This window comes from Tachyglossus aculeatus, chromosome 4 (genome assembly GCF_015852505.1).
Source record: "Tachyglossus aculeatus isolate mTacAcu1 chromosome 4, mTacAcu1.pri, whole genome shotgun sequence".
Taxonomy (NCBI): domain Eukaryota; kingdom Metazoa; phylum Chordata; class Mammalia; order Monotremata; family Tachyglossidae; genus Tachyglossus; species Tachyglossus aculeatus.
This window is the reverse complement of record NC_052069.1, coordinates 110,474,351-110,497,872: the sequence shown is the minus strand read 5'-3', so window position 1 is coordinate 110,497,872 and position 23,522 is coordinate 110,474,351. Positions and strand designations below refer to the sequence as shown.

Here is a 23,522-nt window from a genome sequence, read left to right as displayed (position 1 = left end):
CTGTAAAATGGGGATGAAGACTGTGAGCCCCACATGGGAAATGAACTCTGTCCAAACAGATTAGTTTGTCTCTACCCCAGCACTTAGTAGAGTGCCTGGCACACAGAAAGTGCTTTAAAAAAAGGAGAACAACAGTGTTGTTGTGAATATGGAAAGGGACACTCCACGGTTCCTAGAGGACCATAAAATGAACATGCTAGAAGCAGCGTGACTTAGTGAAAAGAACATGGGCTTGGGAGTCAGAGGTGGTGGGTTCTAATCCTGGCTCCACCATTTGTCAGCTGGGTGACTTTGGGCAAGTCACTTCACTTCTCTGTCCCTCAGTTACCTCATCTGGAAAATGGGGATTAAGACTGCGAGCCCTACATGGGACAACTTGATTACCCTTTATCTACCCTAGCGCTTAGAACAGTGCTTGGCACATAGTAAGCACTTAACAAGTGCCATTATTATTATTATATGGTGCTGATGAAAAACAAACAGGAATTATAACTATACAGATTTAGCGCATATTAAAACTGCTTAGCCTGAAGAATAATAGAAGGCTGAGGGATAGCTTACTCTTCATGACTACATAGGATTATTGTATAGAGGAAGATAAGCTGTTTGCCACATAATAATAATAAGAATTATGATATTTGTTAAGCACGTATTATGTGCTAAGCACTATTCTAAGCACTGGGGTAGATAGAAGGTAATCAGGTTGGACACAGTCCCTGTCCCACATGGGGCTCAGTCTTCATCCCCATTTTAGAGATGAGAAAACTGAGGCACAGAGAAGTGAAGTGACTTGCCCAAGGTCACACAGCAGACGAGAGAGCATTGAGAGAAGCAGTGTGGCTTAGTGGCAAGAGCACGGGCTTGGGAGTCAGAGGACATGGGTTCTAATCCCAGCTCCACCAACTATCAGCTGTGTGACCTTGGGCAAGTCACTTTTCTGTGATCCAGTTACCTCATCTGTAAAATGGGGATTACGACTGTGAGCCCCACATGAGACAACCTGATTAATGTGTAACTACCCCAGTGCTTAGAACAGTGCTTGGCACATAGTAATTAGAATCCACATCCTCAGACTCCCGTGCTCTTGCCACTAGGCCATGGTACCGTACCTCTACCGTACACAGAAAGTGTGGCCTAGTAAAAAAGCATGAGTCTGGGAGTCTGAGGACCAGGATTCTAATCCGAACTCTGCCACCTGCCTGTTGTATGACCTTGGGCAAGTCATTTAACTCCTCTGTGCCTCAGTTTTCTCAGGTATAAAATGGGGATTCAATATGTTATCTCCTTCCTACTTAGACTGTGAGACTCAGGTACGACCGGGACCAGGTTTGACTTGATTATAATAATAATAATAACAATAATAATGTCATTTGTTAAGTGCTTACTATGTGCAAAGCACTGTTCCAAGCGCTGGGCGAATACAAGGTGATCAGGTTGTCCCATGTGGGGCTCACAGTCCTAATCCCCATTTTACAGATAGGTAACTGAGGCTCCGAGAAGTTAAGCCGGGATTCAAACCCACGACCTCTGACTCTGACTCCTGATTATCTTGTATCTACCTCAGTATTTTGAACAGCGCTTGGTATAGAATAAGGGCTTAACAAATACCATTAAGGAAAAGAAACCAAGAAGACAGAATAAGAGGAAATGGGCTGAAAACTGCAACAGGAGGTTAGCTATAAGGAATCATTTCCTGCCCTGGAGGTTGTCATGAGAAGTTAAGGCACCTCATTCTCTACTGGTCTTTATCAATTGGGGGATGATCAAGAGGGAGAAAAAGGAACTGAATAACCCATGATAACCTCAAATCTAACCCATCACCCCTCAGGTGAAAAGAATCCCCAGTAAAAAAACAGAAAGAACAAAATACCTTTTTTAGCAGGTTTCTTGTTGTTATTTAGCTGCCCACTGACATCCTGAAGCCTCTTTTCTAACTCTTTCTTCTTTTCCTGAGCTAACTCTTCTTTAGACTTTGCTGCTTGCTTTTTCCCAGTTGCAGCTGTGAAGGAACGTACAATTTCCAAGACTGAATGTTGGGTGGGAACGGGGAGGGGTTGGACACACGGAACACTATCACAGTTCCCCTGGGCACAGAGCTGTTTATACGGCCACCAACACGGAACCACACTGCAATCACCTGTGCCCTTAAATGACCTGGGCATGAGCCTGCCTTGGTTCCCAGAGATCCCCAGGCATAGATTTTCCCACTCCCCACCGCACAAGAGTAAGGACAGTCTTCTGGAGGATGAATATCTCTTTCAGGGATCTTTTCTCCCACAGAAACAGCACTTCCCAGAATAGTAGTCTAGTGGGCTGAAAAAATTAGTACCGCTAAAATCAAGGAGTTGATTACGATCCATGATGGGGATGTGGCTGGCCTTTCTAGCACCATATCGCTACAAGAGGAACTGGCAGTTTCAGTATACCTACCACGCAACTTTAAATCTAATAGTTTTATTATTTTTCAGGACTGAAAACTCTGTCATACTAGATTACCCCATTAAAAACCATCAAAATCATCCATGTGTTGCCTAGCCTGGGATATTCCAGGGAAGAATCCCATGGGACAAGCACCATCCTCAAGAATCAGCCCATTGGTTCACATTAATGTCTGTCTCCCCCTCTAGACTGGAAGCTCACTGTGGGCAGGGAATACCCCCAGTGCTCCCAAGCACTTAGTACAATGCTCTGCACATAGTAAGCACTCATTAACCATCAATCACCAGTTCTCCTGGTCTGTGAAATCGCCCTACATCAGGAGTAACCTGCTTAAGCCGATGGTGGCTGTGCCCATCTCATCTGCCATCACGCTGACTGGGGTAAAAAACGACATAGGGCCATCAGCCCTCCAGATCAGGGGGCTTTGAGTGAGTACCAACCAAGGTCAAGGGGAATGTCACTTCCAGGAACAGTACAGGGGACTTCCTTGGAATCACATGATGGAGGCCCTGGTCAGAGGCAGGAATCCTAAACTTGTTAGAGAATTGGTCTGTTCCCATTGGGCAGCGGTTAAGAACTAATTAAAACCACCATCAGGGAAGAATTCACGCGAACCTAAAGGGTTTAATAGATTGGGACGAGAAAGATTGATTGGCAGGGTGGTCTCAGGAAGGAGATCCAACGTGAGGCCATTTTCCATGATACAATGAGGCAAACCTCCTTTGTGTGTGAGCAACCTGAGGTCTCATGGCCAAGGGTTTGGGAGATTGCCCACCTGAGCTCTGCCCTCAGAACAAAGGACTCTGCCTTCCTGGGCAGATGGAGATGACGCATGTCCCGCCAAGCTCTCCAAACCAGGAGGTGGCTTGGTTTCCGCCTCTTTCAAATGGGGATTCAAAACCTGTCCACCCTGCCTCTTTGACTATGAACCCAATGAGGGGCAAAGGCCATGTCTGATCAGATTATCTTGTATCTACCCCAGAGCTTAGTACAGTGCTGGACATAAAGTAAGACGTTAACAAATACCACCACTGTTATGGCAGATTGGGGGCAAAGTAGTGGGGCCCTTCTTGGCTCTCCCAGCCAGGTAGAGTAATAGTGTGGCATGGAAGCAACTCAATTCGACATCCTCTGGTGAAATCTAGGCAGTGTCCCCTTTAAATCCCCTCTAGACCATTAACTCCTTGTGGGCTGGGACCATGACTACCAACACTAATGTACTGTGCTCTTCCAAATGTTTAGTACAGTGCTCAATCAATACTGTGGATTAACTGATTGATCTTGTGGGGTGGTTTATAAGCGGGGCTCTGGGGATGGGGAGACGAAATAGTTTGGAGAAAAAAAAAAAAGGAAAGATAAAGCCAAAAAGCGCGGAGCCACTGAGGCCCCTTCAGGGACACTGGCACCCACAACCACCAATTCCTCCGAGACCAGATGGGGGTTGGGGGCCCGGATTTTCCGGCCCATTCCGACGCCAGGCATATGGGAGGCTAAGGGATGGAGGGGAGGTGTGCACCAGGCACTCGGGGACTTACAAAACGGTTTTCTTTGTTTTTTCTGTAAACATGACTTGACGTATCTCTCCAGTTCTCGCAAAGTGGTGGGTTTCAGAGTTTCAAAATCAATTTCTATCTCGTCCGGGTTGGAGTCTCTGAGGGAGGGCTCCCGGGACTGGATGATATGCACCACCCGGCCCAGTTTCTCCCCCGGCAGCCGGTTGATGTCCAGGCTCAGCTGTCGCTTCTCGTCGTAAGTCATCGGCAAACCCTCCTCCTCCTCCTCAGAGTCGTAAGTGGCTGACGCTTGCTTCCCCCCCCTTCTTAGGCTGCCTGGAGGCGAAGAAAGCACAGAAACCATCACTGAGTTATATGGGGCCCCCTCCGAGCTCGACACCCTGCTGACTCCTAAGGAGCGCCGTCTTTTAGGGCAGTGACGCCTCCCCACCCACCACTGAAAGAGGGTCCCCGGAGAGAAAGCTGGACCGCTTCTCTCACTCAGATGACCCTGAAGGGACCTCAGACCTCAAATGAGGCCTACACAAAGGAACTTTCTGATGCAGAACCAGGAACCTCTCAGCAGTGTTGGGTTTTCCCTTTCGGGCACTAAATGGAAAACTGGGAGACTGAAAACAAGCTTTCTACAGGTGACCTGTAGGTGAAATGTTTTCCCTCTCTTCCCCCTGCCCTGGGATAGAATTTTAAAGGAGCCTTCTCAACAAGACTCACTAAAAATGAAGCAATAAAAACAATAGTATTCCTGTAGAATGTAAGCTCCCTGTGCACAGGGGTTGAGTTCACTAGCTCTGGGGTACTGTACTTTACTCACTTTGTACAGTGCTCTGCATAGTAAGTGCTCAATAAATGCCACTGATTGATCCATTTTAGGGAACCAGATGAGATTTCAAAAAAAGGCTATTCTTTTCCCTTAGTACGATTCTACTTGGGGGTTAGAGAGGGCAGGCTTCCTAAGTGAGAGCACTCTTCCCCACTTCACACTGTCACAAACAGCTTCACTGCGCACCAAAGACAGGGGTCACAAAGTGGACAAGTGAAGTATGAAAACCAGAGACCACTGGCCCCACTCTAAACCCTATACCTTTTCCAGAAAAGAGTTCTGAATGTTTGAAACCCTCCAAAGTTTTGCAGTTTCAAACCCTGGGTATCAGGCTGGGCCAACATATGCCAAGGGCACAGCTCATGCAATGGCGTGCTTCACCCAACCAGAAACCAGGGCCAAGTCCACCCCAAGAGAGCCCCTGGTCACCTCTGGGGCTCCTTTAAAAGTCCAACGACTTCTCCTGACTGCTCCCGCTGAATTGCCAAAGTTTCCCAGGGAGCAGAAATGGGCAGCACCAGGACGTATGCAGTATCTATCCAACTGCTTGACCTGAGGCTGTATGCAAGGCTTTTCTTTTTTTTTAACAAAAAATGGTATTTGTTAAGCGATTACTATGTGTCAACCACTGTTCTATGTGCTGGAACAGATTCACAATAATCAGGCCGAACACAGTCCCTATCCCAGATTAGGGATCACTGTCTACATGAGAGGGAGAACAGGTTTTGAATTCCCACTTTGCAGCTAAGGAAACTGAGGCCAGGGGAAGTGAAGTGACCTGCCCAAGGTCACACAGCAGGCAGGTAGCGGAGCCAGTATTGGAACCCTTGTCCTCTGGCTCGCAGGCCCGTGGCTCTTTCCACTAGGCCATGCGGCTTCCCCCAATTACTCCCGGGGTCCCGTTGGAGATTTCCAGACACGGAGCCCACCTGCTCGCCGGAGTGGTGCTGTTGGCCTTCTTGGCTGGGGCTTTTTTCTGAGGGGCCGGTTTGGCTGGCTGGATCGCCTTCGCCTTTTTCTCTTCTTCTACCTTCACCTTGTGCTTCTCCTTTTCTTTCTCTCTCTCCTTGTCTTTCTTCTTCTTCTCCTTTTCCTTCTTCTCTTTTTTTTTCTTTGGTTTGTTCACCGGCGCCTGCGACAGAGCGGCCAGCTGCTCATGTACTGCCTTCAGCTGGAAAACACCACAGAACCCAGGAGGAGTGAGCCGGGGGCATGAGAGTCCGCCGGCTGGAAAAGACGCAACGACCTAAGCCAGTCCGGTCACCGTCCATTACAATCCATCGGGAACGTTTAAAGGCCGAGCTGTACCTAACCTCTCCCAGGCAGGTGCCTGCTTTATTCTTACACATCTTCGGGGAGGGTAATAAACATCTGTGATGATGATGAGGTTCCAAAACTCTTCCTAGCCATCCTTCCGGTGTCTAACAACCCCTCACAGTGAGTCTGGATGGATAACCAAGATCCTTGTTGCTGCAGCCTGAGGAAACACCTCTCTGCAGTCTGCTTTAATTGTCTACAAAAGAGAGGTAATCAGGCTTGACTCCCAGAGGTTCTGCAATTAATGCTGGGGAAGAGTTGCCAAATATCGTTATCTCAATGGTTAAGTGACTGGGCATTGGCACAGTTCCAACGATCAGACTCCCTTTCAAATGCTCACTTCTGGAGGAACGACCTCTCGTGACCTTACGCATCTGCCTATCCTCCTCCCGCGATCACTCTAAATGCCTTGCATGGTAACGGCACTACCAAGTTCCTCCAGCCCTCTCTAGGTGTCTAAAGTATTTCGTCAAGGCAATTTGTGGTTGCGAGATCAGTTTTGTTTATTTGGCCTTGACCAGAGTAGATTTTTTTTTTTTTTACCCAGAACAGCAATTAGCTACATTGGGCCAACTGTAAAGAGCACCCATATCTTCTGACCAGTGTATCTTCTGCTGGGAAAGTACACTGGCAGAAACACGCTGTGAACCGGTAGTGTTTCAGCACTTACTTGCAAAGCTGTGCTAATGTCTGGGAGGAGGACTAATTTTTGAACTGTATGGCCCCATTTAAGTTGTAATGCTAGCAACGGGTAGAAACTACACCATTCACAAAAGTCCACACACCTCAGCTATATGATATGGGGGCTACGGACCTGTGTTAAGGAAAACTCTCACTGTGGTTCTTACCCATGTCCTACGCCTCACCCATGCACATGTACATAACCGTTTCTTCCAAAACCAAGAGGTGGTGTTTTTGAAAAGCTGTTGGAAGAATGTTCCCTAATTTATGTTACGGTAGAGTGACATGTAAAGGTGAGTTTCTTTCTGCAATCTTTTTGGGCGATATTTCTGCAAGCGTCAGACAAAGTAATCCCTGAAATGAGCATGTCCCCTGAAGTAGATGTCTCAGCTACTTAGCAGGGCAAGCCCAGAAGAGTTAAAATCTCAGCCTGCATGCTGACCACCTTCCTTGACCTCCAGCCCGTCCTTCCCTTCCCCGCGACCTCCAACTTCCCACACGGATCTGAATGAGACAGTGCAAGAAGGAACCTGCCTCTCACCTGTTCCTGGAGTTCAGCCAGCCGGGTTGCGCGCTCTTCTTCCGAATCTGAGCTGTCCGAGTCGGATGAGCTCTCCTCGCTGCTGTGGCTGCTCTCCGTGCTTTTGCTGACAACGGGGGCCGCGGGCGGCGGGGGAGGCGGAGCCTCCAAAGGCTCGTCGGGCATTTTTGCAAATCTCATCTCGAACACATCCTGATGGGGAGACCAAGGGGACCTGTTTCAGAGACTCAGGATTTACGACGGATGCTCTTGGGGAATGACCCTCCCGCCCTCGCTGCTTTTGTTCACGCTTCCTGATCCAGCTAGCCAGGCATCTGAGCAGCTTGCCCTGCCATTCACCTGGAAGCTAGTCCACCATGCACTACTTCAGACTCCACTGAGTCACCCTACATAAGGCTCAGGAGCAGCACAGCGTAATGGATAGAACAAAGGCCTCGGAACCAGAAGGTCATGGGTTCTAATCCCGGCTCCACCGCTTGCCTGCTATATGTCCTCAGGCAAGTCGCTTCACTTCTCTGTAAAACGGGGATTGGGCCCCAAGTGGGACAGGGACTGTGTCCAACCCGATTTGCTTTTATCCACCCCACTGCTTAGTATAGTGCCTGGCACATAGTAAGCACTTAACAAATACCACGATTATTAGCTTCCGGAAAATGACCCCTGCTTCCAACAGGGAAACCGAACCTGCGACGGGAACCTCTACCTCCGCTAGCCTGAGACACCTGCTTCAAGCTGTCAGCCAGGGCCTGCTTTTCTGAACCCTCTTCTTTCCCTTCCTCTTACATAGCCTTTTAAACAGGCCCTTATTTCAGTTGCTTAAGCTCTGGTACCTGACCCCCGATGCTCAATTTATATAATTGGCAATTGTAATTAGTCACTATAATTAGTAATACACCCAAAGAGAGAAATTAATTGTAATGGGAACCTTACAAGGAACTGAACTTTAAGCTGCTTGTTTCAACTCCCTGTCATGGAAGAAATCTTTGAGGCAGAAATCCTGAACCCCTTCCCCTCCCTCTCCTTGCTCTTCAGATTGAGAACATGTTTTCTAGGTTGGTATGTTCCAATGATTACATTCTATTCGCAAAGTCTACACTTCCTCTGATTACTATGTGTCAAGCGCTGTTCTAAGTGCTGGGAAAGATACAAGTTTATTGGGTTGGACACAACCTGTCCCTGTCCCACATGGGGCTCACAGTCTAAAAAGGAAGAATAGGTATTGAATCCCCATTTTTCAGTTGAGGAAACTGAGGCGCAGAACAGTTTGGGGACCTGCCCAAGGTACATAGCAAGCAATTGGCAGAGTCGGGATTAGAACCCAGGTCCTTTGACTACCGGGCCCGTGCTCTTTCCATTAGGCCATGCTGCTTGGCTACATTGCAAACAAGATCCTACTGCAAACAGCTGGGGGTGGAGGTGGGAAGTTCGGGGAAGAGATGTGCAAGAAAAGGGAAGTCTACCCTCACTATAAATCTGGAGGATGGGGCTGGTTACATTTGAGGTGGCATAATGTCTTAACTAACAGCCAATCAACACTACATTACCAGTGTAAAAATGACAAGGATTTAGATGTGGGCTCCGCCACAGGTGATTGGAGTAATTTGCTGAAGCAATTCTACATGTCAATAATAAGACCGTTTCCAGTGATCTCTCCTTTTTCTAGTCTAGTGCATGAGAACATTCATTCATTCATTCAGTCGTATTTACTGAGCGCTTACTGTGTGCAGAGCACTGTACTAAGCGCTTGGGAAGTACAAGTTGGCAACATATAGAGACGGTCCCTACCCAACAGCGAGCTCACAGTCTAGAAGAACAGAATAAACTCCATCCTGTGTGAAACCAGTGGTTCCCCCACCCAAATAAGGAATGCTTCCTGGAAAATAGGTTAATTTCTAAGGAGCTAATCTGTTCCGGTTGCTCGTTTCCCACTTCAAAAAAAAGAAAAAGGCATCCCCAAGCAGTTTAAAATGACTAAAGTGAAAGACCCTGTTCTTTCTCCAAGATAAAAGGCACTGGTTTAGCCTAAACCATCTGCATGAGAAAGAACCAAGGTGGAGGACAGGAAAGTGAGGATTTTCTGTTTTACTAAGCACAAAGCAAAACAAAAAGTCTTCTTCGAGGTCACTTCACTTGAGGCACTGTCATTGCCTCTAACATCTAGGACAGCCCTAAGACGGTGAACACTGAGGAAAGCCTTCTGCTCAGTGAGGGAAGGCTGCCAGTCACTGGAGGAGAAAAGGGACCTATCACACCTTAAATCCTAAAAGGGAGATTGGTCTTCTTCAGCATGGATATGATATTTAAGAAACTGTGGTGTTATTCTTAGCCCATCATCCTTTGAAAACTTCTGCTCTCAGACAGTCGAGGCCAATTTTCCTGTGGGCTGGAGGGGTCGGCCATCCACAAGTGGATCTCTCTACAGGTGGCTCTCTCTACAGGTTTAATCCACAAAAGGCAACGTGTAGACTCTTCCTCATCTGACAGTGGATTCTCGGGGTCATCCCTCTGGAAAACGCCTTATTTTGTTGACAGGTTTACCTGTAGTTTCCTGGCCATCGCCACAACCTCATGGTCCGGAGGATTGTACTTGTAACAATTAGAGAACATTAACCGAATATCTGCTGCGAAACCTTGTGCGTCCTGGTATTCCCGGCTGTCCATTTTCTTCTGCAAATACACAAAGGGACAAAAATGGATGGAATGAGGCGACTGCCTTTTCTAAAGGAGCTTGGTGGACATTACGTGTACCACTAAACCCGGTACTCACAACTGTCCTTTGAGCTGGGAAGTGCCATCTCCATTTCCCAGACAGAGAAACAGAGGTCCGGTGAGGTTGTGACTGCTCAGGACCACACAAGTCAGATGGCAGAGGTGGGGCTTGACACTGTAGTCATTAGAGGGGTCCCCATACCCCAGAAATGGCAAACGGTGGTTACCAGACATTTCAATCTAGGGCAAAATGGAGGACTGTACATCACTTTCCTCTGGATTAATGATGTTAAGGAAAAAGTGACTAACCAAATAATTCTGATTTGTATCCTGTCACATAACTACCTAATATGGAGAGAGAGCAGAGAAGTCTAATGGGATCCTGAAGGACAGCCTAAAGGACATTTCTTCTCTGAATCCTTTTAGAGCAGTGGGCCTTAAATTTATAAAAACTTTTTTTTATCTATAAACTTACTCTGGTTCAGTGGTGTTTTGGACCCATCTTTGGAGAAATGCTGTTTTCACTGATCAGGGTTAAGTTTTTTAAAGGGACTTCAAAAGAGGCTCTCCAATTGCAGTAGAGCAAAACCTTGTGGAAAGTTAACTTGTGGACAATGACAGATCACTTTAAAACCGTACGAGCGGACGATGAGTAAATCCGTTCTCAGCTGAGAACGCTGAGTTTGTGTTTACGGTTTAGACGGAGACAAAACCATTTTGTGTATGCACAAAGGTCAGGTGGGCAAGATTTTTTTCCTACGAATTTAGGTGGCACTTTTGAAAGTTGCCCTTGATCCCACTGATGTTTGGAAGAACCTGAGGGAAGCATCGAAGCCCTTTGAAAGGAGCATTTGATAGGGCCTCATTTTCAAGCTTCTGCCAGGTTTTCTAACTCAAGAAAACATGATGCCAAAACATGCATTCCCTCAAGGCTTAAACTTAGGTCTACACAATTCTCCTAGATGTTTCCCTTTTTAAAATAATTTGAAAAAATTACTTCCAGCTATATTTCGAGTCATAAGATCCCCAAAGAAAAACGGTGGTATGTTTTATGCTTGTGTGATTTGCAAACATGGCAGACTGACATTTTGGTTTTTTGAAGGAAAATGGTCCAGTCCCTTCTCTCACACTGGCTGGGAACTAAATCAAGCACTGATTTCTTGAGTGCCTACTGTGTGCACAGCACTTGACTTCATTTTTCAAGTTATTCTAATGCCTCAGGTAAAATCTATGGTCTAAAATAACAAACATGATTCTTATTGTTTGGCTTGTGACACCTTCTTCACTCTCCAGTGTTAAATCAGAGGATTTCTAAACCCCAAGGAAATCTAACTGCAATTTAGGGAAATGGCAAAAGTTTGTCATGCCGGCTAAGGGGATTTTCTATAGCTCCTAATAGTATACTTTCAGCTTAACTATTCAAATGGTAAGTACTATACCAGCAGTCTTTGTTTGCTGGCAAGTAAGGCAGAGCTCAAGGCATACTTTAACTTCCCAGGCTCATGTCCTGACCTGACTATCGACACATTCTTGTGGTCTTGGAACAAACACACTGATTGTTGGGTACACAAGCTGAGTGACAAAAGATTATCAGGATTAATTGCCAAGTCAATTATTCTTTCCAGCAGAAGCAAATTTACTTCATGAGGGGGAAGCAGCCAAAGAAACAACCAAAACTGCATTAAAATCAACTCTGACTTAGACCTTACCTTTCTGGGCACCCACAGTTGGTTTCGGGTCAATTAAGCGGGATAGCAGCTCCAGGAAAAAAAAAAAATCTAACTTTCACAGGAAGCTTGAGGTTAAATCAGTCACTCGCCTCAATCAAGTCTGTGCAGATCATCCAACCAAAGGGGTCAGTCTTATCAGACATGTGCAAATTAAAAGGAAAAACCGGTGGGTACATTGCCCCAAGTCAGAGCTGGAATCACGGCTACTCTAGGTAACCACCTGCCATATACAACTCTGTTGTACTGTACTCTCCCAAGTGCTCAATAAATGACTGTTACAATCTGTAACCTCTGAGATTTTTCCTTCTTTAATTCATTCAGTTCACTAGACCCCAAATTACCAACACCTTGTACTTGCTTAGTCCTTTCTTCTGAAGGGCTCCAAGCCCCTTAAACACACTGTTTCCTCGTTTCTGGTCAGTACCCAGAGAACAGCAACCCCAGCCTGGCAGCTGAGGATGCTGACACCCAGAGGTGTAGAAAGACTCGCCTCAGAATGATCGGCTAGTCGGTGGCAGAATCAGGACTCTAGCAAGATCTATGTTTTAATATAAAATCGACAGCTGGAACAGACATCTGACTGGGGAGGCGGAACTAGAGTCAGTAGTGATCCACGCGACACGAACGCTAAAACGGACACCCGCTGAAGTTCGACTGCAAAGTACACTCAGGCTAAGGCCAACCCCTACGCTCCTCTTGTATGTGAGTGAAAGAGGTCCTGGACAGGAACCACCTGAACCAGGTATGCCCCAGGAAGCCAAAATGCAGTGTCAGAAAGACTAAAAGTCGTTCAACTTGTATCTCTGAAAAAGCAAAAAAAAAACCCCAAAAAACCACCCCAAAGCATCCATTGATCAGAAGTTTGGATTATTGAATAAAAGTGGGCTTGGCCATCTTTCTGGGAATCTTGCGCCATTTTGCTCAATTACCTGAGCTTTTTTTTAAAAAAAAACAAAAAACAAAAAAGGTACTCAAATCTCTGAGATACTTGCTCTATTCTGTTCAATTATCTGAGCATTAAAAAAACCAACAACCCTAAAAACAAAATAAACAACTGAACCAGTTCTCCCAGATACAAACAGTAGCTCCCTGGCTGTCAAGTTAAACTGTCAAGTTACCTACCCGAGCACTTAATTCAGTGCCTGGCACATAGTAAGTACTTAACAAATAGCATTTTTTTAAAAAAAGAGGGGATTGAATAGTGCATTGTGCAAAAGTGCTTCCAAAGTACCTAACTTTCTCCAGGGAGTAAATTTAAAGAGGCCAAGAGTGCCGGGATCATTACATAAGTTACCCTCCATCCAGTTCACCAGTCGGTCCGGGGAACAGATGTTCAGGTAATTGGCTTTTCAGTATATCGAATAACGGGGCACACGGGGTCAAGCCATATTATCAGCGTGGTCGGCTCCAAGGTCAGGGAATGGGAGATGTTCATTCTCCAACGTGAAGTGCACTGAGGATCCACTGTGGAGCAGCTCACCACAGGCCAAATTAAACAACAATCTCTGTCAGTCAGGGCCACTTCCCTATCTGTCATTCTGCAAAGTGTTGGGAAACAAAAGCAGAAAGTTGGAAAGAAATGCCTTAGGGGACAAAAATTCCCAGAGACACACGTGTGCCATGGCAGCTACCGAGTTTCAGCCAGGAAAAGAAAAATATATGAAGGAAGGTTTCTCTCACCAGAAAGGTCACAGACAACTTGAACTGATGAGGACCAAAGTAAAGGAAAAGTGAGGCATTCCAAAGGCCAAATGGTACCAAGCCTCTACGATTCAGACTCCAGCTGAGATTCTATTGCCGCTCCCTCTTTACTCTTGCCTAAGTACTTCACTTCACTTCACACTCAGTCCCTCTCAGCTTGGCTCCCACTCCGTGCTCTGACCCTGAAATCTTTTTAGCTAGTCCCTACATTGAGGAAAATAAAGTCACCGTAGGTTCACTTGGAATCCACTACAGGAGAGTAAACCTTTGACTGTCCAACAGCTCCATCACTCCCATCTTTCTTGCACCACGAGTGGGTCGGATGCCAAGGGGATGCCAAAGTCAATGGGAATACACCCCCAAGGGGCAAACTGAAGCCTTCATTCCTGCATCATCTTCAGAAAAACAAACAAGGGCATCACCTGCACGTCCAGAGGGCGTGCCCTTCAGAGCTACCAAGGACTCCAAAGCACCGACTCCTTATTCAGAACAGGGTTCAACAGCCACAGATTGGGGCCTTGCCCCCAATAACCTCTGCAATGGTTCTTCAAGTCTGGAACTGCCTCTCCAGAATCCTATACTCAATCAATCCATCGTATATACTGAGCACTTACTGTCTGCAGAGCACTATACTAAGGACTTGGGAGAGTACATTATAACAGTATAAGAGAGTTGGTAAACATATTCTCTGTCCACAGTGAGTTTACAGTCTAGACAATGTCTAGGCTGACTCCCTGGGGTCTCCTCCCTTAGCTTTCTCTAGCCTCTCCTGTCTACTTCCTCCTGGGTAGCAAGGCCTGGGAAGGCAGTGGAAGGAGGAGATAATTACTACCCCACTTCCTTTCAAAGCCTTATTGAAGGCACACCTTCTCCAAGAGGCCTTCCCAAACTAAGCCCCCCTTTCCTCTTCTCCCATTCCCTTCTGCGTCACCCTGACTTGCTCCCTTTGTTCTTCCCCCTCTCCCCCCTCCACAACACTTATGAACATATCTGTAATTTATTTATTTGTACTGATGTCTGCCTTGCCCCCGCTAGACTGTAAGTTCATTGTGGGCACAAAATGTCTGTTTATTGTTGTACTGTACTATCCCAAGTGCTTAGCAGAGTGCTCTACACATAGTAAGCGCTCAATAAATACGATCAAATGAATGAAATGAGGGAAATCCCCTGAAGCAGCAGCTGCCACCTCCCCAGACATTGGAAGGGCAATACCAAAGCGGTTCTGACTCCTGAGGGATAAGGCAATGTTTGTTTTAAACTCTTGAAGGTCACGAAACGTGTCTCCTAATTCTTTCATCGTGAACTCTCCCAAGCACTTAGTACAGTGCTCTGCAAATAGCAAGTGCCTGATAAATACCAATGATCGACTAATCACCCCTTATAATACTGCATCTCAGGCCTCAAGGAGCAGCAGAATCTGTGTCCCTGCCCTCCTGTAGAAGAGGCCTGCTACAGTCAAGAACGAGGTCAAAAAAGCAAGTCAGAATCAGGGCTGGCCCCAGAACCCTGTGCCCCTGGCCCCGACTCCCGGTGCGATAAACCACTGGCCTCCACTGTCCTTTTCCAGCAAATGTTAGCTAGGCCAGGGTGCTCATCAAGGCAATGAATTCACAGATCTGTAAAGAGGACCATGGTCTGACGGTCTCTGAGGGAAGGGCAGGGGAATAACAAACCAATGCAAACGCAGCCCCCTGCGTGGGTCGGTTTAGAAGTAGTTAGATGCAGGAGGCAGAGGGACAGCCCAGGATTCCAGCCGGAGGGGAGTCCTTCAGGTGGCCAGCTCGGGGGCATACCAGGATCCATTTTCCTACAACCGACCCACTGAAGGGAGCTCCCTGGAGCACAGAGCATATATGGGCTCCAGGAAAGACACATGATGAACAGGGCAGGGGGTTGGGAGGGGTGGACGTACTTTAACAGTACTGAGATCCATGGGGTGTTTGATAATGTCGTGATAGTCATGGAGTTCCAGAGCCTCCGCGTCGACGGGCTTGTAGAAGGGCCAGGCGTAGGCGGCGTGCTTCTTGGAGAGCATCTCTTTGAGGATGCTGTCACAGTACTTGAGGTGCTCGGAGAGTTTGCCCTTCTTCCCCGCATGCTGGGGCACCTCCCCATCCTCGAGATCTTTCTTTGGTGGTTTGATGGGCCGGCCCCCGCTTTCTCTCCGGGCGACCACCTTGGCCTGTTTGGGGTCCGACAGGGGCGTGGGCGACTCGCTCCGGCTGGCAGTGATCGCCGAGGTCGTCGGCGTGGTGGTGTCTGCTTTTCGCTTCACTCCCTTTTTCTGCAACAGCCAGAGGAGAAGCCATGAATGCCGGCAACAAGTAATTACAATAATTATGGTGTTCGTTAAGCACTTACAATGCGCAAGGTGCCATGCTAGGCGCTGGGGTGAATACAAGCAAATCAGGTTGGACACGGTCCCTTTCCTCCATGGGGCTTGCAGTCTTGTACCCCATTTTACAGGTGAAGTAACTGAGGTAACAGATGAGTAACAGGGAAGTGAAGTGACTTGCTCAAGGTCACACAGCAGACAAGTGGTGGAGCTGGGATTAGAACCCAGGACCTTCTGACTCATAGGCCTGTGCTCTATCTGCTAGGCAGTGCTGCTTCTCACAGAGTTGGTAGTTGGTCCCTGCCCACAATGGGCTCACAGTTTAGCAGAAGGGTTCCCAATCTAGGGGACCCAAAAGTTAGTCAATCAGTACTTGGATGGATCGCTAAATGCTCTGGCATGAACCGCCCTCTCAGAGTTTTCGATTGGCTGCACAACTTTACTCATGCTACCACGTTTCTAGTGTTCTAGACTAGTTCTCTTTCAGTGAAGAGACGGGAAACGAGGTCCATGTGCACTTGTTAACCTTATTTTTGTTTCCTGCACACCCAGCAACTCCACCTGCTATTGTGGTCGCAGGCATTCATTTTGACACTGAATTGCAGTTGCTGAGTCCAGTCAACGTGCGTTTCAATCGTTCCACTGGCCTTTGGAAAAAACATCCATGCTTTCTGAGAACAAAGGCCAATTGGACCGTGCAAACTACACTCTGCACTGAAATAAAGTAAAAGGGCATAAATGAGACCATGGGCTGGGCTAGGCTAAAAGCCACGGCTAGTCACCTGAAACTGCCCTCCGCATTCCCAAATGGGAATTTCACCAGTCGGGCACTGCAGGGCAACACAGCTAATTGACAAGCTCTTGGAAATTAGGTTCAATGTAAGGGCTGACGCAACTTCATGGTGCCCTGAATACAACTAGAAACGCCAATCATTCAAACCTTTATTATCTGAATGGCTGGTTTTATGGACTGAGGTTAGTTTGGGTAATGAAAAAAATAAAAGATCAGGTGATCACTTGCAAGTGAAGTAAATCTGTGCTCCTTTACCAGCCCTTGGCTGTGTGAGTTCCAGTGAAGTCCTTCCTAAAGCAATTTGCCAGCCCTAATGCAGCGTTGTAGAGATGTCCAAGCTCGAGAACCCAGGATTTGAAAGGAAATCAGATCTCCTCAACATGAAATCAACAACTGGCAAGGAGTTGGAAATAAAAGGGAAAAGCCAAGCCATGCCCTGTACTTTTCCAGGTCACTGCTTCTCACTTCCACCAGGCACATTTTTATTACAGCATTGAGGATGAGGAAAAGATGTGGGCTGGCAAAAATCCATGTTCACTAGAGACTGCTTTATGTGCCGCTATCAGTAAGTCTGAATCAGTCACCCTTCGCACCTGATCTGAGAAGCAGCATGGCTTAGTGGATAGAGTATGGGCCTGGTAATTATACCGGGCTCCATCACACATCTGCTGTGACTTCACTTCTCTGGACTTCAGTTCCTTCATCTGTAAAATGGGAATTAAGAGTGTGAGCCCCATGTGGGACTGGGACTGTGTCCAACCTGATAAATGTATATCTACCTCAGCGCTCAGAACACTGCCTGGCACATAGTAAGTGCTTAACAAGCACCATAGTTATTATTATTATCTATCACTACTCCCTTCTTACAGCTGGGAGAACTGAGGCAGAAAGCCACGTGGCCTACTAGATACAGCATGGAACTGGGAGTCGGAAGGACCCGGGTTCTAATTCTAGCTCTGCTGCTTGTCTGCTGTATGACTTTGGGCAAATCATTTCACTTCTCAGTGCCACAGTTACCTCATCTGTATAATGGGGATTAAGACTGGAGCCCCAGGTGGGACACGGACAGTGTCCAATCTGATTAACTTGTATCTACCCCAGAGCTTAGTACAGTGTCTGGCACATAGTAAGCACCTAACAAATACTACTTGGGGTGGGGGGGAGTGGGGGGTGGAAAAAAAGCTTCAGGGACTTTCATTCATTCATTCATTCAAACGTATTTATTGAGCGCTTACTGTGTGCAGAGCACTATACTAAGCGCTGGGAAAGTACAATTCATCAATAAAGAGAGACAATCCCTATCCACACCGGGCTTACAGTTTAGAGAGGGGGAGACAGACATCAAAACAAGTAAACAGGCATCAATATAAATAAATAGAATTATAGATATATACACACGTCAAAATAAGTAAACAGGCACCAGTAAACATAAATAGAATTATAGATATGTACATATATACACAAGTGTTGTGGGGCAGGGAGGGGGTAGAGCAAAGGGATCGAATCAGGGTGATGCGGGGAGGGGAGCTGAGGAAAAGGGGGGCTTAGTCTGGGAAGGCCTCTTGGAGGAGGTGAGCCTTCATTAAGGCGTTGAAGGGGGGAAGTGTAATTGTATGGTGGATTTGAGAAGGAAAGGCATTCCAGGCCAGAGGTGGGACATGGGCCAGGGGTCAACAGCGGGACAGGTGAGAACAAGGCACAGTGAGAAGGTTAGCACCAGAGCAGCGGAGTGTGTGGGCTGGGATACAGAAGGAGAGAAGGGAGGTGAGGTAAGAAAGGGCAAGGTGATGGAGATCTTTGAAGCCAATAATGAGTAGCTTTTGCTTCATGCGAAGGTTGACAGGCAACCACTGGAGATTTTTGAGGAGGGGGGTGACATGCCCAGAGCGTTTCTGTACAAAGATAATCTGGGCAGCAGAGTGAAGTATGGACTGAAGTGGGGAGAGACAGGAGGTTGGGAGGTCAGAAAGGAAGCTGATGCGATAATCCAGAAGGGATAGGATGACTGATTATACTAACATGGTAGTGGTTTGGATGGAGAGGAAAGGGCAGATCTTGGCGATGTTGTGAAGGTGAGATCTGCAGGCTCTGGCGACAGACTGGATATGTGGGGTGAATACGAGAGCAGACTTGGACAGAGTCACCCACAGATGCTAGTTTGGGAGTCAGATTTTGCAGCCAGGAGTTCCTCAGTGCCTCAGGCCTGTGCTGACACCAATCAGACTTGTCTCGGCCACGCTAAAACAGTGACATGAGGCATTCTCCTAACTAGAGCCATGAGCTCCGTCCCCCCAAGTGGACCCTGGGTGATGCTTACCTTGACGACAGGTGGGGTCGGGGGAACCACTGGCATAATGGGAGTGGCGGGGGGAGGGGGAGCTGCAGCAGGAGGGGCTGGGACAGTCGTGACATTTGCCGTTATGGTTGGCACAGGGGTGGCAGCGATCACTGGCGTCTGGGACACAGCGGGAGGGACATTCTGAAAGGGAGTCGGCGGGGTTACTGAGGACACGGCTGCCGCTTGCTGCGTTCCTTTAGAGACAAAGTAGGGGAGAAGAATAATCAATCGACCTGATGGCCGCACTCTCCTGATAACCAAATCAATCGATGGCATTTATCGAGTGTTTCCTCTGTGCAGATTACCGAATTAAGCACAAGCGAGTTAAGAGACACAATCCTTGCCCTCCAGGAGCTTACTATGACTGGGTGGGATGAGGAAGTGCAGATGCAATGGCATTGCTTTTTCTAAAATGCAATCCTAACCCTAATTATCAGTCCCATTATCGGATAGGGAGAATCTCCATGCCCAGGATGTCAGAAGTCAGAGAAGAGAAGCAGTGTGCTCTAGTGGATACAGTACAGGCCCGGGAGTCAGACGTACCTGGGTTCTAATACTGGCTCTGCTGCTTGTCTGCTATGTGACCTTGGGCAAGTCACTTCACTTCTCTGGGCCTCAATTACCTCATCTGTACAATGGGGATTGTGACTGTGAGCCCCATGTGGGACATGGACTGTGTCCAACCCGATTTGCTTGTATCTACCCCAGCACTTAGTACAGTACCTGGCACATAGTAAGCGCTTAACAAATACCATAATTATTATCTTGTATCTACCCCAGTGCTTAGTCCCTGACTCATCCTAACCACTTAAACACCATTTAAAAAAAAGAGTTATTGGTTCCCCTGCTTCATGTGGCTACGCTTGATCCAGCTGACAAAGACTCAATCATCCAACAATAACAAAGCCTCCCGTCCTTCCCCACTACCAAACACCCAGCCCCAAGAACAGTCCCACAAAGACCCACCTTTCACCCTAATATTCTGTCTTGATTGATGGGGGGCTGGAGGAAGGGTAGCTAGAAAGGGGAAGCTCAAAGGAACTCCAGACTGACCGAGTGGTTGTAGTAAACCACTCAAGGGGTGTCAACCAAAACTATCATATCCATAATTACATTTATTTATATTACTGTCTGTCTCCAGCTCTAGACTTTAAGCTCACTGTGGTCAGGGAATGTTTCTATCAACTCTTGCACTGGGCTCTCCCAAATGCTTAGTACGGTGCTCTGCACACAGAAAACCCTTAACAAATACCACTGATTGACTGAATGATTGATTATTTTGCTGTGGGAGACAATGGAGGGAAGCAAACACCACTTGTCAGACATCTGTCTCCCACCTCTAGACCATAAGCTCGTTGTGGGCAGGGAATGTGTCTGTTTATTGTTATATCATCCTCTCCCAAGTGCTTAGTACAGTGCTCTGCACACAGTAAACACTCAATATATACGACTGAATGAATGAATTTTCGGACCACAGTTGCCGACACTTCACTCTCACCGAGGAGTGTTTTCATTGCCCATGGCTCCGTATTTCAGGCACGGCGCTCCTCGAGAGTCGGGAATGGAGAGATGATCCCCCTTTAAAAATAGCCACCCAGGCACTGTGCAGCTCCCTCAACCATAATAAAATCGTAATCTTTCTAATCTCATCCTCTGAGAAACCTGGCTTCAGGCGAAGGTTACAAAACATTTCCATCGTCTTGGTTACCTGCACTCTGTGTTCCTGCTGCTGGCTTTCGCCCTTTGCCCTTAGGAGCTGGTGGTAATAATTCCACTTCCTCTTGGGGCATCTGGGCTACCTTCTGAAGAAAAATTTTCTCTAAGGCCTGGGCCATCAGGACTATATCATCTGTGGGCTGGAGGAACAGAACAAACACTGGTATTAGTGGTGCCACATGGACAAAAGCCCTGGAATTCGTTCAAACTGCGGCTATTAAGGAAAACTGAATTGCCTGGTCTGAGTGGTACCGAGCCAAAGTGGTCAGGGCTAGGTTTGATAGTCAAACCTGAACCCTGAACCGGGTGGGTTCAGCGGGACCTGGGTTCTAATCCCAGGTCCACCACCTGTCTGCCGTGTGACCTCGGGCAACTCACTAACCTCGTTGTGCCTCAGTTCCCTCATCTGTAAAATGGGGATTAAGACTATGAGCCCCATGGGGGACATGGACTGTGTCCAACCTGATTAACTTGCAAATTTCTCAGTGCTTAGTACTGTGCCTGGCACACAGTAAGCACTTAAATACCATTAAAAAAAAAGTGGTTGAATGTACAGTGGTTATGGCAAATGGAGCAGAGTTCTGGGGGATTCTTGACTTGAGAAAGTATTGTTGTTGATTATTATCAGATCAAGTCCTGAAGAGGCAGATTTGGAGGGGCTCCTACTCAGATCTGGGCTGATTCACTGGTATTTTGAGAACGTAACTGTACCTACATGTTTGGTTTTTCAAACACCAGAAAGCTTCAAACCAAGGGAGTTGAGCTGAATCCAGGAGTCTGATTACTCTAAGGTGGACTTCGCCTCATTTCAAGGGGACCCAGTTCGGGGGGCAATTATGCCTTATCAAAGCTAAAAGCTCAAGACTCAGTGCTCTCTGCAAGATACCCCAGTGAGGAAAGGCTACAAAGCCCTTACCTTGTTATAAATATAACAATTTGTAAACATTGTGTTGAAATCCTGCATACATTCGCTCGCACTCCAATAATAATTGTTTTCCAGTCGCTTCTTAATAGTTCCCATATCCATTGGGTTTTTTATTATTTTATGATAATCCTGTGGGAGAGATTTCAGTGAGGTTTCAGAACATTCAGTGAGGTTTCAGAAACCCTCTCCAAGCCCAAACCAGCACATGCAAAGGAGCTGTCCTGAGTAAAACCAGTAGGTGGGACAGGCAGGAAGGCAAGTTCACAAATACTTAAGAGAAGTAATGTCAAGTCCTGCAACCTGGGCTCTAATCCTGACTCTGCCACTTGCCTTCTTGGGCAAATCACTTGACTTTGCTGTGCCTCAGTTTCCTCACCCGTAACATGGGCATTTGATACGTTTCCACCCACCCCCTTGGACTGTAAGCAGGGACTATTTCTGACCCAATTATCTTATATCTATCCCAGTGCTAAGTACAGTACACATAGTAAGCAATCAATCAATCAATCAATCGTATTTATTGAGCGCTTACTGTGTGCAGAGCACTGTACTAAGCGCTTGGGAAGTACAAGCACTTACATACCACAATTATTATTACTCAAGCAGCTACACTAACGGTCTCTGAGAAACTCCAGGGTGGAAAATGCTAATGACTATTGGATAATGCAAAGGGTTCCCCTTTCACAAAATCTCCTATGCTCCACTAAAAAATCACCAGGTTGCCCAATCCAAAACAAAACGTCAAGTCAGAATCTGCCATTTTTAAAGACAACCAGCACCTCAATGCACTCAATCCAGATGCCAGAGGCCGGGTGATTTCCACATGACACAATGAAACCAGAAATAACATATACATCTAAAAGTACTAAACCATAGGAATGCCTAAAAGAGGGTGGATGGATGAATGACCAAAGATGACTTATGGAAGAAAAAAAATATGCAGACAAGGAGCCTCATGCAAAAAGATAAATCAGAGGTAAAAGAATTCTGAGATGGAGAAAGTAAGGTGAAGGGGAGAAGCAAAAGAGGTGGGCAACTTCTATTAAATCTCCACAAATGCAGAGGAGAATACTTACTGGTAAATTCAATTTAATTGCATCTACGGGTTGATAGAAGGGCCAGGCAAACTGGTGCTTCCACAAAGTCTTCACCACAACATTCTGCATGTACTGCAGCTGGTTGGTCTTCCTCCCAGGCTTGTTGGGATTGGTGACTTCAGGCGGGGGTGGATTCACGGGGCCTTGGGGAGCCTGGATGGCAGATGTTACTGTTGACATTTTCTCAAGTCTAGAGCTCACTCACTGTCGTTGCAGCAGCAGCTAGGAGATTCTTTTACTTGCTTTATGCTCCCTGAATAGGATTGACATCCCATTTCCAGGGCCCAACCATGCCACCTGTATTCAGAGGAAAAATGATGAGAGAGAGGAAGAGAGAGAGAGAGAGAGACACGCTGGCTAAACCTGAAACACATAGATTCCTGAGCCTTAATGGAACTGCCCCAGATGTGGCCCATTCCCCTGACAAGAGCTCAATTTCTTTTAAGCAACATACCTGACAGTAGGCCTTAAATAACCAAATCGGTAGGTTCCCTTAGTTCATTCAACTAATATACAATTCGGCACCTGAGTGACCCAAGGGCAAATAACTTCCAGTCATCATGGGCTGCGAAGCCTGACGTTTTAATCCTCATCTGACACAGAGCTGCCTCTTTCTAAAGGCAGTTTTCTAGTGAGAGATAAAAATGCAGATGTTCTCAGAAGATAAATATTTATGTGAATCACTATTATGAAGACAGTAGCCCTCCAACTGGATGGGGGGCAAAGGGAAGCAGCACGGTGTAGTGGAGAGAACCCAGACCTTGGAGTCGGAAGGTCAGGGGTTCTATTCCAGCTCTGCCACTTTGCTGTGTGGCCTTGGGCAAGTCGCTTCACTTTTCTATGCCTCAGTTACCTCATCCGCAAAA

At 46.9% G+C, this 23,522-nt stretch overlaps 1 protein-coding gene across 1 annotated transcript in view; it reads right to left on the bottom strand.

Moving 5' to 3' along the window:
• BRD3 (bromodomain containing 3) overlaps positions 1-23,522 on the bottom strand; it is a 123,678-nt gene that overhangs the window by 4,483 nt on the left and 95,673 nt on the right. The window contains exons 4-13 of the mRNA XM_038744949.1: positions 22,636-22,953; positions 21,551-21,688; positions 20,627-20,774; positions 18,898-19,112; positions 15,365-15,736; positions 9,851-9,979; positions 7,313-7,504; positions 5,694-5,944; positions 3,975-4,258; positions 1,871-1,999 (exon numbers count right to left, since the gene is read on the bottom strand). Coding sequence (XP_038600877.1) covers positions 1,871-1,999; positions 3,975-4,258; positions 5,694-5,944; positions 7,313-7,504; positions 9,851-9,979; positions 15,365-15,736; positions 18,898-19,112; positions 20,627-20,774; positions 21,551-21,688; positions 22,636-22,836 — 2,059 coding nt within the window. The 5' untranslated portion in view covers positions 22,837-22,953. The remainder of the gene's footprint in view (positions 1-1,870; positions 2,000-3,974; positions 4,259-5,693; positions 5,945-7,312; positions 7,505-9,850; positions 9,980-15,364; positions 15,737-18,897; positions 19,113-20,626; positions 20,775-21,550; positions 21,689-22,635; positions 22,954-23,522) is intronic.